Below are 18,756 nucleotides of genomic sequence, written 5' to 3'. Positions count from 1 at the left end.
TTAATGACTCCAACCTAAGTGTATGTAAACTTCCGACTTCAACTGTCACTATCCTATTGCTGCTGCTTTCTATCTTTCTTGGATGGATGTATCTCACAGTAGGACTTTCTTGGATGGATGTATCTCACAGTAGGACTTTCTTGGATGGATGTATCTCACAGTAGGATGTTCTTGGATGGATGTATCTCACAGTAGGCCTGAGGAAATGCATGAGATGTACTCTGTACAGTATCAAAAGGTTCCACCCCCCCCCCCCCTACACACACACACACACACACACACACACACACACACACACACACACACACACACACACACACACACACACACACACACACACACACACACACACACACACACACACACACACACACACACACACACACACACACACACACACACACACACACACACACACACACACACACACACACACACACACCAAGGCGTCGTGCCAAAAGGAGTGTTTCGCTTGCGAGCTGCCAAATCCTACAATTAGTGAGGCCCACAACTGTTTTATATGCAGGTTGATGTTTATTGTCACGAGTTGTGTCCTGGAGGCAGAACTGAGCGATTTCCTCTTAGATAGGCCAGCTGCAAAGTCAAAATTGGCTATATTGTAAATATCTATGAAAACAATTAATTTAAAGGTTAGGGTTAGGGATAGGCATTAGGGTTAGCAGTGTGGTTAAGGTTAAGGTCAGATTTGATGACTTTGTGGCTGTGCCAGCTAGTGACCACTCTGCAGAGCTGCCTTTAGAACAAGATTCATGACGAAAAACTCTAACCTATGTTTTATGATAGAAGAACATTTTGTGTGGATACGTGCGTCCGTGCGTGTGTGTGTAGCAGCGTGTGTGTGTGTGTGTAGCTATATATACGATTTATACATACACACACAAAACTAAGTGCGTGCTCTTCAACCGATTGCTGCCCGCACCCTCCCGCCTGACTAGCATCACTACTCTGGACGGTTCTGACCTAGAATATGTGAACAACTACAAATACCTAGGTGTCGGGTTAGACTGTAAACTCTCCTTCCAGACTCGCATTAAGCATCTCCAATCCAAAATTAAATATAGAATCAGCTTCCTATTTCGCAACAAAGCCTCATGCCACTCATGCCGCCTTGACTTCGGCGATGTCATTTACAAAATAGCCCCCAACCCTCTACTCAGCAAACTGGATGTAGTCTATCACAGTGCCATCCATTTTGTCACCAAAGCCCCATATACTACCCACCACTGCGACCTGTCTGCTCTCGTTGGATGGCCCTCACTACATATTCGTTGCCAAACCCACTGGCTCCAGGTCATCTATAAGTCTTTGCTAGGTAAAGCCCCGCCTTATCTCAGCTCACAGGTCACCATAGCAATGCCCGTAGCACGCGCTCCAGCAGGTATATTGCACTGGTCATCCCCAAAGCCAACACTTCCTTTGGCCGCCTTTCCTTCCAGTTCTCTGCTGCCAATGACTGGAACGAATTGCAAAAATCTCTAAAGTTGGAGTTGTATATCTCCCTCTCTAACTTCACCCTCTTGCTCTTTTGCACCCCAGTATCTCTACTTGCACATCATCATCTGCACATCTATCACTCCAGTATTAATGCTAAATTGTAATTATTTTCGCCTCTAGGGCCTTTTTATTGCCTACCTCCCTACTCTTCTACATTTACACACACTGTACATAGATTTGCTTATTTTAATTTTATTTTGTGTTATTGACTGTACGTTTGTTTATGTGTAACTTTGTGTTGTTGTTTTTGTCGCACTGCTTTGCTTTATCTTGGCCAGGTCGCAGTTGTAAATGAGAACTTGTTCTCAACTGGCCTACCTGGTTAAATAAAGGTGAAAAAAATTCAATAAATAAACACTCAGCGGTGTCACCCCCCTGCTCACCACCAGCCACCAGCCGTCGTCTCACACCCCAACACAAACCCTTGCAACCCCACAGACCTTTGAGCACCTCATAAAATACCCTAAAACACCCCAAAACACACACTTCTCTCTCAGTCATCGCTCTCTCTCCTCTACTCCATCCCATCCGGAGCGCAGCCCACAATGACATCACTGTGGTTTGGTGACAGCAGACGGTTTAGGTCCAGGGGAGAACCAGGGAGGGCGAACCAGGGAGGGAGAATCAGCGAGGCCCCTCACCGTAACGAATCAGCCTGCCTGGGTGCACTGACAGCTGGGAGCGGGCGGCAGAGAGGCCTGGAAGGCTGGGATGAGAACCAGGGTGCCTCTCTGGTGACTTTGAAGAGAGGATCAGAGAAGCCAGGCTTTTCCTCCCTCCCCTTCTCTGTCCTCCATCTCTCCATCCTTCCTTCCCTCGCTTCACAGCCTCTGTAATTACTTTACCCCGCCGGAGATGCTTGAAGTGCAGCCAGTTAGACAATAAAGAACAGAACACCAGCTTCCTCTTCCTTTCTTTATTTTCTTTCTCTCCTTCTCCCTCTCCCTCTCTCTCTCTCTCTTTTTTCTCTCTCTCCTCTCTCTCTCTCTTTTCTCTATCTCTCGCTCTCTCCCTCCCACTCTCTCTCTCTCTACCTCTCTCTACTTCTCTCCTTGGTCACGTCCTTACAACCATGTCTCCAATCCTCTCACGTTCACTCTCTCCATTATCTTTCCCTCACTCTCTGTCACACTCTCTCATTTTTCCTCTCCCTCACTCTCTGTCTCACTCTCTCCATTATATAAACATATTTTATTGAACTACCCTTTAGGCCAACATCTCTGTTAATGTCTCACACTCACGCCATCTTGTTTTCACTCCCCCACCTTCTTTATAGTCCTTGTTTTCCCCTTTTCCTCACATCCATACCATTTAAATTAATTTCATTCCAAATAAACATACCAACTGTAGCAGGCCTGGCTTGCCGTGTTATGTACAGTACAGTAGAGCAGCGCAGACCAGACCAGCAGAGCAGATGTCTCTCACACTCTTTCTCTCTCTAGGATTTAACTTCTGGGCTGTGGAAATAATGTTTCTCTGTGTCTTTAATGGCCTGCCTAATTGTACAGGGATTTGTTGCAAACTCCAGCTAAACTTAGTGCATGCGAACCAGACCATGTGTCTAAGGAAAGGGAAAGGGGGATACCTAGTCAGTTGTACAACTGAATGCATTCTACTGAAATGTGTCTTCCGCATTTAACCCAACCCCTCTGAATCAGAGAGGCAGTCCTGTCCTGGGTTCAAATACTATTTGAAATCATTAAAATACTTGGTTTGCTTTAACCTGCCTAGAAAAGCCAGATGGGCAGCGTTTACACTTTTGGACTATTCTATTGGTCCCATTTCGCCAGGCAAGCTCCATCAAACGCAGATAAAGTACTTGAAATGATTTTGAATGGTGTTTGAACCCATGTGTGTGTCTGCAGCAGCTCCACTCTGCTATAACAGGGTTGCTCTAATGTTCTAGTGGTTAGCTGGCTGCTGCTGTAAAGGCTGAATGCATTTGCTATAGACATGGTTACTGTATTCACTTCACCCTGTGCAGGACCTGATGACGATCCAACAACATCCACCATCCATTCACACCTGTATTCATTCTTCAAATCCTCTCATTCTACCACAGCAAATCCACCATCCGTTCACACCTGTATTCATTCTTCAAATCCTCTCATTCTACCACAGCAAATCCACCATCCGTTCACACCTGTATTCATTCTTCAAAACCTCTCATTCAACAGCAGCAAATCCACCATTCATTCACACCTGTATTCATTATTCAAAACCTCTCATTCAACAACAGCAAATCCACCATTCATTCACACCCTGAATTCATTCTTCCAATCGTCTCATTCCACCATAGCAAATCCACCATCCATTCACACCTGTATTCATTCTTCAAATCCTCTCATTCTTCCACAGCAAATCCACCATCCATTCCTGTATCAATTCTACCAATCTCTTCATTTTCTAATCTTCTCATTCTCCCACAGCAAATCCTGCGTCACTCGCGGGCCAATGCCACCAAGGTGATCTTCCTGATAACGGACGGCTACTCCAACGGGGGCGACCCTCGCCCGGTGGCAGCTGCTCTGAGGGAGCAGGGGGTGGAGATCTACACCCTGGGGATCTGGCAGGGGAACATCAGGGAGTTACATGACATGGCCTCACACCCTAAGGACCAGCACTGCTACCTAGTACACAACTTTGCAGAGTTCGAGGCCCTGGCTCGCCGTGCACTGCACGAAGGTGAGGCGGAAGGGGCACTTGAATAGCCTGGGTACCGGTCTGTTCGCGCTATCTTTTCACTCCTTGTCATTCCTTGTCATGACAAACATGGAATGATAGCACAAACAGACTGGTACCCAGGCTAGCACAAGGAAGTATTGAGTAGGATATATTTTTCTCAACTAAGGTTACAGCAGCCCTATGTGACTAACACACTGGTCAAAACTGGTTGAATGAACGTTGTTTCCACGTCATTTCAAACAAAACAAATCTATGTGGTGACGTTGAAACAACGTGGAAAACAGATTGGAATTGCAAAAAGTCATCAACTTAAGGGAATTTTGTCTTTTAACCTGACAACTCAACTAAACGTAAATAAAAACGAATGTTAAACTGACGTCTGCGCCCAGTGGGAAGGAATTTTTAAATTTCAGCGGAATTCCATCCACATCATGCACACAGTTTGCCCTGTATGTCTCCTGTGTCTAGCCAACACATAACACCATAAAAAATTAGGTAAAATACATTCTCCATTCCCACAGTCCATGTGAGGGAGCAGAACCCAGAAATAGTACTGGAGTCATCGTTTCTCAGACATCAGTTGCATCGGACCATAAAACAACCACATGCAAGAGCCGAACCGTGAATAGTGTTCCATTTAGGACGCAGCCTATTAGAAACTAGACAGTGGTAAATCACTTCTGTCAGACTGAGAGAGGGATAAGGTTGTCAGAGTGTGAGCCAAGGCAGCCAGTGCATGTTATCAGGGCTCCATGCCGTGTGTCTCTGTTTCAATGACTCTCCCTCTCCAAGTCTGCTCCCTGGCTCTGCCAACCCCAACCCAAACACCAGTTCCTCAACCCTATAGCCCCAGCTCCAGCCATATCTCCAGCCCCAGCTTCAGTCATAGCTTCAGCCCCAGCTTCAGCCATAGCTTCAGCCCCAGCTTCAGCCATATCTTCAGCCCCAGTTTCAGCCATAGCTTCAGCTCCAGTCCCAGTTTCAGCCATATTTTCAGCCCCAGCCCGAGTTTCAGCCATATTTTCAGCCCCAGTCCCAGTTTCAGCCATAGTTTCCACTCCAGCCCTATACCATTGATTCCATTGCACCAGGCAAGCTCAATTAAGTGTAGCTAAAACATTTGAACCCAGGTCTTTACCCCTGCTGACCACAAACCCTTGACCGAACACAATCCTCAAACATCTGGCCCACAATGCTCTTTGTTCGGTTCCTACTTCTCAGGAAGAACAATCACTCAGCCAATCCTTCTTCTTTTGTTATTATTTATGAGTGAGGCAGATAAGTTTATCCAGCCCTGGCTTAGCATAGCCTACATAACATTTTTACTATTACATAATACACATGTTTATACAGTAGTAGGCCAATTTACGGTAATCTACAGGATTGGAATTGACTCCATAGTTTTCAGTAAAATGACTCAGAAAACAGTTTTCTCCCACCAGTGTGCTGACACAACCAGTGGCCCTTTGGTTTAATTCATTGGTTACCTTCTAATATCACAAATTGTATAGAAAAGACCACACATGCTCCCTTGACAGGTTTGAGCCCCAGCTCAGTCATCTGTCTGTGCCCCTAAAATCCTTTTTGTCCCTCTCTGACTCCCAAACTTTTCCTTCATCATAAGAACTATAAGATGCGTAAGAGGAACGGAACTGAGAAAATAAGGTTTATGAAAGACAAAAGTTGCTAATATCCTCTGGTGACCTTTGACCTTTGTGTTTATGACCTTTGTCTCCCCTCAGACCTGCCGACAGGAAGCTACATCCAGGAAGACCTATCCCGCTGCTCGTCTCTGTGCGAGGCCGGAGCGGACTGCTGTGACATCATGGCCAGCTGCAAGTGTGGCACCCACACGGGCCAGTACGACTGTATCTGTGAGAAGGGCCATTACGGCAAGGGGCTGCAGTACGAATGCACAGGTAGGAGGACACAGACACAGGGGAATGGGCCCAGGAAGGATAGCCATGTAAACTCTAGAATGAATAAGAAAGCATAAAATACACTTCAAACTATAGTCTTCTACTATGCATCTAATGGCATAACTTGAGTCCACACACCACACGTTCTGAGTGCAGGGGTTTCAAGAACCTTTGTTAGTAAGGACATCACCCGGTAATTTGGAGAGTTACATCATCGTGCTGGTTTGAGACAGGATTTCCTCAAGGTGTAGGAGCTGACCCTGGGCTGTGTGTTTCGTTGTGTGTGCGTGTGCGTGTTGACCCTAGACCTATCAGTGTGTAGAGAAGCCTGGCAGGGGTCTCTCGCTCTCTCTCTCTCTTGGTCTCTCTCTCTCTCTCTCTCTCACCCCCCCTCTCTCTTGGTCTCTCTTGGTCTCTCTTGGTCTCTCTTGGTCTCTCTCTCTTGGTCTCTCTCTCTCTCTCTCTCTCTCTCTCTCTCTCTCTCTCTCTCTCTCTCTCTCTCTCTCTCTCTCTCTCTCTCTCTCTCTCTCTCTCTCTCTCTCTCTCTCTCTCTCTCTCTCTCTATATATATATATATCTCTCTATCTCTCTCTTTCTCTCTCTCTCTCTCTCCATCCCCCTTCTCTCTCTATTTCTCTCTCTCTCTCTCCTCTCTCTCTCTCGCGCTCTCTCTCTCTCACCCTTGGTCTCTCTCTCATTCTCTCTCTCTCTCTCTCTCTCTCTCTCTCTCTCTCTCTCTCTCTCTCTCTCTCTCCGCCCCCCTTCTCTCTCTATTTCTCTCTCTCTCACCCCCCCCTCTCTCTCTCCACCCTCTCTGTCTCTCTCCCTCCCTCTCTGTGTCTCTGGCCCCATCCTCAGCTGAGCATACACACACGTTTACATGTACATTGCTTCCAGCTTAACACATTCTAACCTCTTTCATTCTCTCCTGTGTAAGCATGCCTGACCTCTTCAGAATCTGTGTTAGATGTAGGAGAACATTAGCAGACATTACAAAGACATTTGTTGAAAGACAGTCTAGTCTGAGGCAGCCCAACAACACGTCTGGGCCGACGATTTAATCAACTGGCTCCTCAGTGAACAACACAGTTAGTAAGCTCTGTAGTTAGGAGACTGCAGAACGAAAAACAAACAACGGGCCACACGATGACTGACAGCTGTATTAACCATCAGCATTGTTGGATACCGATCACCCGTAACCCAGAGGGGCGGGAGGGAAGGCGCCAGTAGCAAATCAGATGATTATCCCGTTTTCTAATTGGACTGAAACTAGCCAACAATCTTCTCTTCTTTACAGGAGTAAATGGGTAACAATCAAGGCTGTTTTCTCTCTATGGGTCTCTCTAGATTGCAGGGACCATTTTGTGCACACTATTAGCACAATGTGCACAGTTCTGTTCGAGCCCAGCACTAGCACACCTGGTTCAACAAACGAGGGGGCTTGATGATTAGCTGAATTAGTTGTGCTGTTACTGCTAGGTTAGAACAAAAATGTAACACCGCCCCTGAAATATGTTGAGAGGAGAGACCATCGGGTTCATCAAGGAGAACGCCTCCCAAATCACAATCAGATGTCAAGACAAAAGGCAGTCTGCTTATTAATTCCTGTTTCATGGTTTAATTAATTGCAGAGAGCAGACTGTGTGCGTGTGTGTGTGTGTGTAAGCAGACAGACAGACATCTAGGCTCTAAGGGAGGAAGACGCCGTGTGACGCTAAACTAGACCACACTGCTTCCTGTCTCTGTCTGTCTAGCCGTCTCAAATTCAAATCTGCACCTCCAAGCCAGTTCCCCTTCCTCTGTATTCTGGGACTGGTTTAGACCTGGGACACCAGGTGGGTGCAATTCATTATCAGGTAGAACAGAAAACCAGCAGTACTGCGGTAAGATTTGAATATTCCTGGTCTAGCCGATAGGCAGGCAAATCTCTATGACCATAACAAATCTCTACCATTACTTTCAAATGCCCAAGGCATAAAACCTGATATATTCTATACATAAATGTGCTACTGTATACAAACCTTTGTTGAAATGGACTTTCGGAACGATAACAACAACAGCCACTCACAGTATATGATTCAGACCCACATACTGGCCATCATCAGACATAAAACTCAGGATTTGATATTGATGTTGGTGTTGTGTTTCTGGGTGTCTCTGAAACACCACCGGGCTTGGTCTAGCGATTGGTGTTGTTGGAGTTGTGGGTAGCGGCTGTGCTTTAGCGTTGCCAGGGGTCTAAGTAGGTAGTCAGTGTCAGCACCGCTGGACTGTGCTGTTGTTGGCAGAGATAGTGTTGTCTAAACTTTAGACTGGAGACTGGAAGTTCTGGAGTATTTGGATGGTTGGGGACCTAATATTGTAGATGGAATGTTCAATGGCGCCGAAGAGGATGACGTTTTACATGTGCTATTATATGTGCGTTTTACATGTGCTGTTTTACATGTGCTATTATGTTTTACATGTGCTGTTTTACATGTGCTATTATGTTTTACATGTGCTACTATTGTTATATTTTTTGCGTTGTTTGTAACTTATTGTTGTTTTTACTTATTTTGTACATAATGTCGCTGCTACCGTCCCTTATAATCAAAAATAACTTTTGGACATCAGAACAGCGATTACTCACCACGAACTGGAAGAAGCTATTTCCTTTAACGAGTCCGACGAGAAGGATATCTTGCTTTCCCGGGAACAGGCCCAAAACTCAGTCATTTGCGTGAAGAAAAGACGGAGAAAAAAGGGGCGGAGGTCGGGCTGCCTTCTGAGAATTCGTAGGCGAGCGAGTAAACTCCCACTGCCCATTTTATTGGCCAACGTGCAATCATTGGAAAATAAAATCGATGACCTACGATCAAGATTATCCTACCAACGGGACATTAAAAACGGTAATATCTTTTGTTTCACCGAGTCGTGGCTGAACAACGACACAGATAATATAGAGCTGGCGGGAGTTTTCCATGCACCGGCAGAACAGAGAAGCTATGTCTGGTAAAATGAGGGGTGGGTCTATTTGTCAATAACAGTTGGTGATCAATGTATAATATTAAAAAAGTCTCGGTATTGGTATTGCTCGCCTGAGTACCTTATGATAAGCTTTAGACCACACTATCTACCAAGAGAGTTCTCATCTATATTATTCGTAGCCGTTTATTTACCACCGCAGACCGATGCTGGCACTAAGACCGCACTCAACCAACTCTATAAGGCCATAAGCAAACAAGAAAATGCTCATCCAGAAGCGGCGCTCCTAGTGGCCAGGGACTTTAATGCAGGCAAACTTAAATCCGTTTTACCTTTCTACCAGCATGTCACATGTGCAACGAGAGGAAAGAAAACTCTAGACCACCTTCACTTCATACACAGAGATGCATACAAAGGACTCCCCCGACCTCCATTTGGCAAAAACTAAAGCAGGAAGTACCAGTGACTCGCTCAATACAGAAGTGGTCAGATGACGTGGATGCTACGCTACAGGACTGTTTTGCTGGCAAAGACTGGAATATGTTCCGGGATTCATCCAACGGCATTGAGGAATATACCACCTCAGTCATCGGCTTCATCAATAAGTGCATCGACGACGTCGTCCCAACAGCATCCTCTTGTATAGACCCACTCCAATTCGCATACCGCCCCAACAGATCCACAGATGACACAATCTCAATCGCACTCCACACTGCCCTTTCCCACATGGGCAAAAGGAACACCTATATGAGAATGCTGTTCATTGACTACAGCTCAGCGTTCAACACCATAGTGCCCTCAAAGCTCATCACTAAGCTAAGGACCCTGGGACTAAACACCTCCCTCTGCAACTGGATCCTGGACTTCCTGACGGGCTGCCCCCAGGTGGTAAGGGTAGGTAATAACACATCCGCCACACTGATACTCAACACTGGGACCCCTCAGGGGTGTGTACTTAGTCCCCTCCTGTACTCCCTGTTCACCCACGACTGCGTGGCCACACACAACTCCAACACCATCATTAAGTTTGTTGACGACACAACAGTGGTAGGTCGACAACGATGAGACAGCCTATAGAGAGGAGGTCAGAGACCTGGCAGTGTGGTGCCAGGACAACAACCTCTCCCTCAATGTGAGCAAGACAAAGGAGCTGATCGTGGATTACAGGAAAAGGCGGGCCGAACAGGCCCCCATTAACATCGACGGGGCTGTAGTGGAGCGGGTCGAGAGTTTCAAGTTCCTTGGTGTCCACATCACCAACAAACTATCATGGTCCAAACACACCAAGACAGTTGTGAAGAGGGCACGACAACACCTTTTCCCCCTCAGGAGACGGAAAAGATTTGGCATGGTTCCCCAGATTCTCAAAAAGTTCTACAGCTGCACCATCGAGAGCATCCTGACCGGTTGCATCACCGCCTGGTATGGCAACTGCTCAGTATCTGACCGTAAGGCGCAACAGAGGGTAGTGCGTACGGCCCAGTACATCACTGGGGCCAAGCATCCTGCCATCCAGGACCAATATAACAGGCGGTGTCAGAAGAAAGCCTAAAAAATTGTCAAAGACTCCAGTCACCCAAGTCATAGATTGTTTTCTCTGCTACTGCACGGCAAGCGGTACCGGAGCGCCAAGTCTAGGACCAAAAGGCTCCTTAACAGCTTCTTCTCCCAAGCCATAAGACTGCTGAACAATTAATCTAATGGCCACTGGACTATTTACATTGACACCCCCCCATTTGTTTTGTACACTGCTGCTACCCGCTGTTTATTATCTATGCATAGTCACTTCCCCTCTACCTACGTGTGCAAATGACCTCGACTAACCTCTTCCCACGCACGTTGACTCGGTACCAGTACCCCCTGTATATAGCCTCGTTATTGTTATTTTATTGTGTTACTTTTTATAATTTCTTACTTTAGTTTATTTGGTAAATATTTTCTTAACTCTTCTTGAACTGCGCTGTTGGTTAAAGGCTTGTAAGTAAGCACTTCACAGTAAGGTCTACACTTGTTGTATTCGGCGCATATGACAAATAAAGTTTTATTTGATTTGAATGTAGTGTCTGGAATGTAGTGACATAGATAGGACTTTGTGTTGCTTCCATAGATCCCCCTTCCTCCTCGGCCACCCGCTCAGTTATTAGCCCGATCCCAGATCTGTTTGTGCTGTCTTGACAATGACCATAGAAGCTGGTAAGACAGCACAAACAGATCTCGGATCAGGCTAGTCAGCTACAGGACTCAAAAGGGAAAACATGACACAGAGCGGATTCTTAGTGCATACCAAAGGCTGTTATCAGGACTAGCCAGAGTGTGGTGGATGCAGTGCAACATCTTATTCTCTCCCCTTGGCTGGACTATCACAGCCTGGGAGGCCTGGGGGAAGGAGGGGGAGACTCCTGGACTGTGTCACAGTAGCACAAGCTGAACGTGTATATTTTCAGCCTGATCTTTTGTTCCTCTCTATTTGGGGTGAGAGAAAGGAGAAAAAAGAGTGAGAGAGAAAAAATGAAAGGGGCAAACAGACAAAGAGAGTGAGAGGGAGAGTAATGAGGTAGAAGGTTAGAGTTATAGCTCCGGGATTAGCTTATCCGTCTTCCTTAAATCAGTGGTTATCAACTGGTTTTGCCTTGGGACCCAAATTGAACCTGATTGTCTTAGTCGCGACCCAATATTCGCATCCCGTTTTTTTGTTGTTGCCTAAATGTATTCTGTAAGATTTTTTTTTTGAAGCTATATTGATAGTAAATGTAGAAATTATAAAGGACAAAGGAACAACATTCTCCCCTTTTTAATTGTCATTAATAAAATGTTGCCCAAATTCTTGATGAAGAATGTTAATAAGTTTGAGTCCACACAATCAACCAAACCTGCTAAATAGCGCTGCTATTTGCTCTATATTAAACATACTGTGATTGAAGAAAAATAGTTCAATAATTATTTAAAAAAATGAAGGTTCATTATCATTTCTACACACTTTCTACCTGGTTTTAGTTGTTTAAGTTCAGAGTATTTCTTAGTTTTTAAAAAATCGACCAAAAAATCTTGACAAATAATCAAAACCTCCCATCCAAAATCTCCCATGAGCCAAATTTGGGTTACAACCCACCAGTTGAGAATCGCTGCCCTAAATCACTTTAAATTGTTTATCAGCCCTTCTTATGTCCAAGATGGGTTGTGTGTGTGTGTGTGAGCGTGTGTGAGCATGTGTGTGTGTGTGCGTGACGTGTGCCAGCTTGAGTCTACCGTGAACCCAGGACTCCGTCTCGCTTCACGGAGGGGGGGGGTTATTTCCTCTAAGCTCACAATGTAAATATTTGCTCTCGTCAGACTGGTCCGATGAGATTCCAGGAGGAGGAAGTCTTGAGGTCCACATAAATCAGACGCTCGAATAAAAGTGACAAAAACGAGAAAAAGGATAGGAATCTTGGATATGCTGGAAAGGATAGAGAATTCCAGGGAAGAGGATGAATGCTGCAATCCTCCTCCTCCTCCTCCTCCTCCTCCTCCTCCCCCTCCTCTCCTCTCCTCTAACCCCCTGTTATGTCTCCTGTGTGCAGTACTAATAATGTAGTGTAAATGCGATCGGGACAAGCGTTTGGTATGGGACTAGAGGAATGCATGAGAAGCCCTAACAGTCCATTCATTATCCGACTCTCTCCAGCTCTTCTCTCCCCGCATTCTCACAGACTCTTGTGTCAGACAACAGCTACAATGTTCCCTATCTCAAAGGTTATGTCCCAGTTATCTCTCCTTCTTCCTGAAGTATGCACTTGTTCACTCCCCTTCACTGACTTCAAAGGAAATTTTAAAAAAGATGGTGTAAACGCCCACTAGCCCAATTACTATTGGGACGCACCCAGCCACCCACTGAGTTGTGGATCAGGCAGGTCAAACAGACAGACAACAGCTACAGTGTACCCCATCTCAGGGTGAAAGACGATTGGTTCCAGAGACGGCCCCGATACATAGAGAGAGAACCACCGGACTCTGGCTGATTGATGTACTCCTGTCCTTATCCAGCGAGTCAGTGAGTTGCTTGGAGAGACGAAGGATCGGCAACAGAGCTACGGTCCGTAGAGAGAGAATTACTGGGAGAGTGTGAGCTTCAGTTCAGGGGTGTAGACTAGTCCTGAGCCAGACATAAAGTGATAAAATGCTCAAACTTTTCCGCTGTACTTTTGAGGCCTCCCAAATCAGAAAATCCAGATTCTGGCAAACACCAATAGCACTGTCTTGCCAATGACCTGCTTTGCGTTTTGGTTAGCCAACGTAAACCAAACATTTGTCTTTTATATTGAGCAATTTCACTCGTAGTTAATCTGAACCCAGGTCAGTTCTGATGTTACCGGGATCAGACATAAACCCCTTTTTCTGTTTTGACTTATATTCATATACACTACTTGCTATGGCCCATTCATACAAAAACAATAACTACTATAGAAGTAATATGATAGATGGGGGCCTGGAGCTTGCCTTAGGAAGCAATACAATACACGTGTTTACATTGTCAGACGACACCCTACACACACTTCTTCAGGTTTGTGTGTATGCGTTTGCCTGTATGCATGTGTGTGTGTGTCTGCTAAGGTTATGTAAACGTTACCATGAAGGATCTCTTCCTAACTATGAGGCTCTAACCCCCCCACCCCACCCCACCCCACCCTCCCCAACAACCAATGGCAATGCGTCCACAGAAAGAAATAAAAAACTGACCAAAGTCAACAAGTTGCTCAACAAACGTCGGCGTGACGGTCCAAAAAACAATTTTATTTTTGGCAGTGGAGACCGTTCTGGCGAATGCCTGAGATTCTCTGAGGATACTTAGAAGTTGGAGGGTCAAGAGGGGGCCTCCTCATTTCTTAAATTGATGGGTTGGAGGTTTAGATTTGTGTTTTTTTCTGTTGCTGTTGTTATTTATGTGAGGACTGGAGGAGATTTGTTTTGGGGGGGGCTCTGTTGTTGTGGAGGGGGCTGATGCCCCTAGCAGTCAATGGGTGGACGGTGCCAGACTGGACTGGCGCCATCACCCCTGAGAGAGACAGAGCCTATTTGCTGAGTTATTGGCTTGAGAGTTATGCAGAGAGATTCGCTCTATATCTATCATGACACAAGGCGAGACCCAGATGCAGACACAGGAGGCAGATGGTTGGAGTCTTACCCTATTGGATTAATAAATATTGTAAGGCAAGAGAATGGTTGTGGACAGGAAAAAGGGTCAAAACCAGTTCAGAGTCCAAAAGGTGCCGAAGGGCAGGCAGAATCAATGTCAGGGCAGGCAGGATGATCAGGCAGGCGGGAAAGTAGTTCGGAGTCTGGCAGGGGTCAAAACCAGGAAAACTATAATTTAAAAAAAGCACAAACTGAGTACTGGGAAAAACACGCTGGTTGACTTGACTAACATACAAGAGGAACTGGCACAGAGGAACAGGGATAAATACACTGGGGAGAATAAGCGACACCTGGAGGGGGTGGAGACAATCACAAGGACAGGTGAAACAGATCAGGGCGTGACAATATCAAGCTTTAGTTGTTTCAGTTATTGAGAGAATTTGTGTCTCCCAGAGTCAGGGCCGGATTAAGAAATCATAGGCTCCTGGGCTTTGGGTTTTTATAGCTCCCCTCCCATGTTCCCGGCACACCCTAATTTTCTGTGAACAAATCCAGGCACAAAGATGCAATTCGGTGCGTAGAAGCCTAATACTTAAACCATAACATTTGAAATGTGGCATAGGAGACAGTTGAGCAGAGGCATTTTCAGGATTTCCACACATGGGGATTTCTTTTTTGCTGGGTCCGTAAAACAATTGGCCTTTCATTTACATGACAGGAGACATCAGAATCTAAGATACTGTTCGCTCAAAATTGGGTGTGAAAATATTGTTTCTATATGGTTCTGCAGATTAGTGTTCTCTTTTCAGCAGTTTGCTTTCCAAACTGTACGTTTTTCCCGCGATAGTATTTTGAAATGTGGCAAACTGACAGCCTCAACCAACCATAGAAATATAATCCATAGATGACAGTTCCCATTCAAGTCAGGACTGGCAGCCATTGCTAGTGTACCCATGAGATTAACAGTCAAATTGCCAGGGTATAAGAGGTTCCAAAACCCTTCTATGGATTATAAACTCAGCAAAAAAAGAAATGTACTCTCACTGTCAACTGCGTTTATTTTCAGCAAACTTAACATGTGTAAATATTTGTATGAACATAACAAGATTCAACAACTGAGACATAAACTGAACACGTTCCACAGACATGTGACTAACAGAAATGGAATAATGTGTCCCTGAACAAAGGGGGGGGTCAAAATCAAAAGTAACAGTCTGTATCTGGTGTGGCCACCAGCTGCATTAAGTAATGCAGTGCATCTCCTCCTCGTGGACTGCACCAGATTTGCCAGTTCTTGCTGTGAGATGTTACTCCAATCTTCCACCAAGGCACCTGCAAGTCCCTGGACTTTTCTGGGGGGAATGGCCCTAGCCCTCACCCTCCGATCCAACAGGTCCCAGACGTGCTCAATGGGATTGAGATCCGGGCTCTTCGCTGGTCATGACAGAACACTGACATTCCTGTCTTGCAGGAAATCGCGCACAGAACGAGCAGTATGGCTGGTGGCGTTGTCATGCTGGAAGGTCATGTCAGGATGAGCCTGCAGGAAAGGTACCACATGAGGGAGGAGGATGTCTTCCCTGTAACGCACAGCGTTGAGATTGCCTGCAATGACAACAAGCTCAGTCCGAGGATGCTGTGACACACCGCCCCCAGACCATGACGGACCCTCCACCTCCAAATCGATCCCGCTCCGGAGTACAAGCCTCAGTGCAACGCTCATTCCTTCGACGATAAACTCAAATCCGACCATCACCCCTGGTGAGACAAAACCGAAACTCGTCAGTGGAAAGCACTTTTTGCCATTCCTGTCTGGTCCAGCGACGGTGGGTTTGTGCCCATAGACAACGTTATTGCCGGGGATGTCTGGTGAGGACCTGCCTTACAACAGGTCTACAAGCCCTCAGTCCAGCCTCTCTCAGCCTATTGCGGATAATCTGAGCACTGATGGAGCAGCCTATTGCGGACAGTCTGAGCACTGATGGAGGGATTGCGCGTTCCTGGTGTAACTCGGGCAGTTGTTGTTGCCAACCTGTACCTGTCCCGCAGGTGGGATGTTTGGATGTACCGATCCTGTGCAGGTGTTGTTACACGTGGTCTGCCACTGCGAGGACGATCAGCTGTCCGTCCTGTCTCCCTGTAATCGCTGTCTTAGGCGTCTCACAGTACGGACATTGCAATTTATTGCCCTGGCCACATCTGCAGTCCTCATGCCTCCTTGCAGCATGCCTAAGGCACGTTCACGCAGATGAGCAGGGAGCCTGGGCATCTTTCTTTTGGTGTTTTTCAGAGTCAGTAGAAAGGCCTCTTTAGTATCCAAAGTTTTCATAACTGTGACCTTAATTGCCTTAAAGCTGTTAGTGTCTTAACTACCGTTCCACAGGTGCATGTTCATTAATTGTTTATGGTTCATTGAACAAGCATGGGAAACAGTGTTTAAACCCTTTACAATGAAGATCTGTGAAGTTATTTGGATTTTTACGAATTATCTATGAAAGACAGGGTCCTGAAAAGGGGACGTTTCTTTTTTTTCTGAGTTTATGTCATGGCCACAACGCAACAAGGTGTTATGGTGTGGTGTGCATTTTCCTGCCATGGTTTAGGTCCACTTGTAGAATCTATGCCAAGGCGCATTGAAGCTTTTCTGGTAGCTCGCGGTGGCCCAACACCCTATTAAGTTTCAAGTGTTATCAGTTGTATGTATGGGATACGCATGGTATACGTCGTCCAACAAAATGCTTACTTGCAGGTTCCTTCTCAACAATGTACTTAATCCAGAAATTTCTCCAAGTTTCACCATCATTTTCAAGTCATGTTGATGCTTTGTTATCGTCAACCCTGTTAGAGGCCCAACAGTAACCTTATCAGTTTGATATTATATGTGAGTTTATTTGTACAAGGATACCTGATCAATTACATCATTTTGGATTTATCTCAAACGTGATTTTAAATAGTTAGGCAGTGACGTACTAGTAAGGATAAATTATCTTACTTCATAGGATTTTATTGCCCGAGATGAGAAAAGGTGTTTTTCCGTAGGCTAAACACATCCTCCATGCAAATCAATGGTGAATGAAGAGATATTATAAAGTGAATTTCTTAAAAAGTTTGCATGTCCAAAAAGCACCCGTTTTGTGGAACAACCCACAGGCAGCTCAATTCTCCTCTTTTTTTCATTAATTAGATAATTAGATATCAGATCAGCTCTGAAAAATATCTGATGTGAAAGGATTTGATATTGGGAAAAAGATCAGAATTGGGCTGCCTGTATAAGTGTAGCCTTATGCTGTAGGTCCATAAAGCTTTAACTGATGACTTTGAGAGAGAGAATGTGATGGAGGACAGGGACTCGGTGAAAGATCTGTAAAACAAACGCAGCTCTTTTTGTAAACAGGCTGTGTGTGTGTGTGTGTGTGTGTGTGTGTGTGTGTGTGTGTGTGTGTGTGTGTGTGTGTGTGTGTGTGTGTGTGTGTGTGTGTGTGTGTGTGTGTGTGTGTGTGTGTGTGTGTGTGTGTGTGTGTCATGAGTGTGTGTAGGGCGACTTGAAATACGAGCAGCCGTGAAACTGCCAGTAGCGTCAGGCACAGCCTAACTGCTCATCATTAACACTCCTCCATCCACTCCTTGTCCCCCCCCCCCCCCCCCCCCATAAAACGAGGATAGACTTTTACAGCTTCATATAAAGTAGCCATTACACACAGAGTAGAAACACCCTTTGTTAAATGTGCTCTAATTCCTCTTCCTGGGGGCTGCCCAGAGGCCTACCATACAAGGGCGCAGTGGCAACACACGTACTCAGAAGGCAAAGACAGAGACACTTTATGGCATCCCCTCGCCCCAACCCAGGGACCCTCTGCACACATCAACAACGGTCGCCCACAAAGCATCGTTACCTATCGCTCCACAAAGGCCGCGGCCCTTGCAGAGCAAGGGGAACCACTACTTCAAGGTTTCAGAGCAAGTGACGTCACCGACTGAAAGGCTGCTAGCGCGCACCACCGCAACCTAGCTAGCCATTTCACATCGGTTACATTCACCCCCCTTTCGACCTCCTCCTTTTCCGCAGCTCAGAAAACTTTGGGGGGCAAATAATATCACTGGCCGCCAGTTGGGGAACCCTGCACTAGACACACACACACACACACACACACACACACACACACACACACACACACACACACACACACACACACACACACACACACACACACACACACACACACACACACACACACACACACACACACACACACACACACACACACACACACACACACACACATGCCACTGCATACGCAAGCTTCACATGTGGCGGTGTATGCCCTTTCTGACTTTTTTTTGTATGACCTCTTTTTGTCTGAGGGCCTCGGACTCTATCCCTCTCTGTCTCTCTCTCTCACTCTCACTCTATCTGTCTCTCTCTCTCTCCTCTCCCTCCTCCCCTCTCTCCTCTCCCTTAGCATTGACCCCATCTCTCAGTAGGTGTTGTGTTAGTGTCAGGGTGTCAGGGTGTTTTGTGGTCTGTCCAGCGTTAGGTCCTGCAGGGAGAGGTGATGAAGAG

General features: G+C 46.0%; 1 protein-coding gene across 2 annotated transcripts in view; it reads left to right on the top strand.

Moving 5' to 3' along the window:
- The window catches only part of svep1 (sushi, von Willebrand factor type A, EGF and pentraxin domain containing 1), a 122,719-nt gene that overhangs the window by 33,098 nt on the left and 70,865 nt on the right, over nucleotides 1-18,756 (top strand). For both annotated transcript variants that reach the window (XM_071333557.1, XM_071333556.1), the window contains exons 2-3: nucleotides 3,945-4,200; nucleotides 5,943-6,119. In XM_071333557.1, the coding sequence (XP_071189658.1) occupies nucleotides 3,945-4,200; nucleotides 5,943-6,119 (433 nt within the window). The remainder of the gene's footprint in view (nucleotides 1-3,944; nucleotides 4,201-5,942; nucleotides 6,120-18,756) is intronic.

Source organism: Salvelinus alpinus, chromosome 11 (assembly GCF_045679555.1).
Source record: "Salvelinus alpinus chromosome 11, SLU_Salpinus.1, whole genome shotgun sequence".
Taxonomy (NCBI): domain Eukaryota; kingdom Metazoa; phylum Chordata; class Actinopteri; order Salmoniformes; family Salmonidae; genus Salvelinus; species Salvelinus alpinus.
This window is presented reverse-complemented; position numbering and strand designations above follow the sequence as displayed.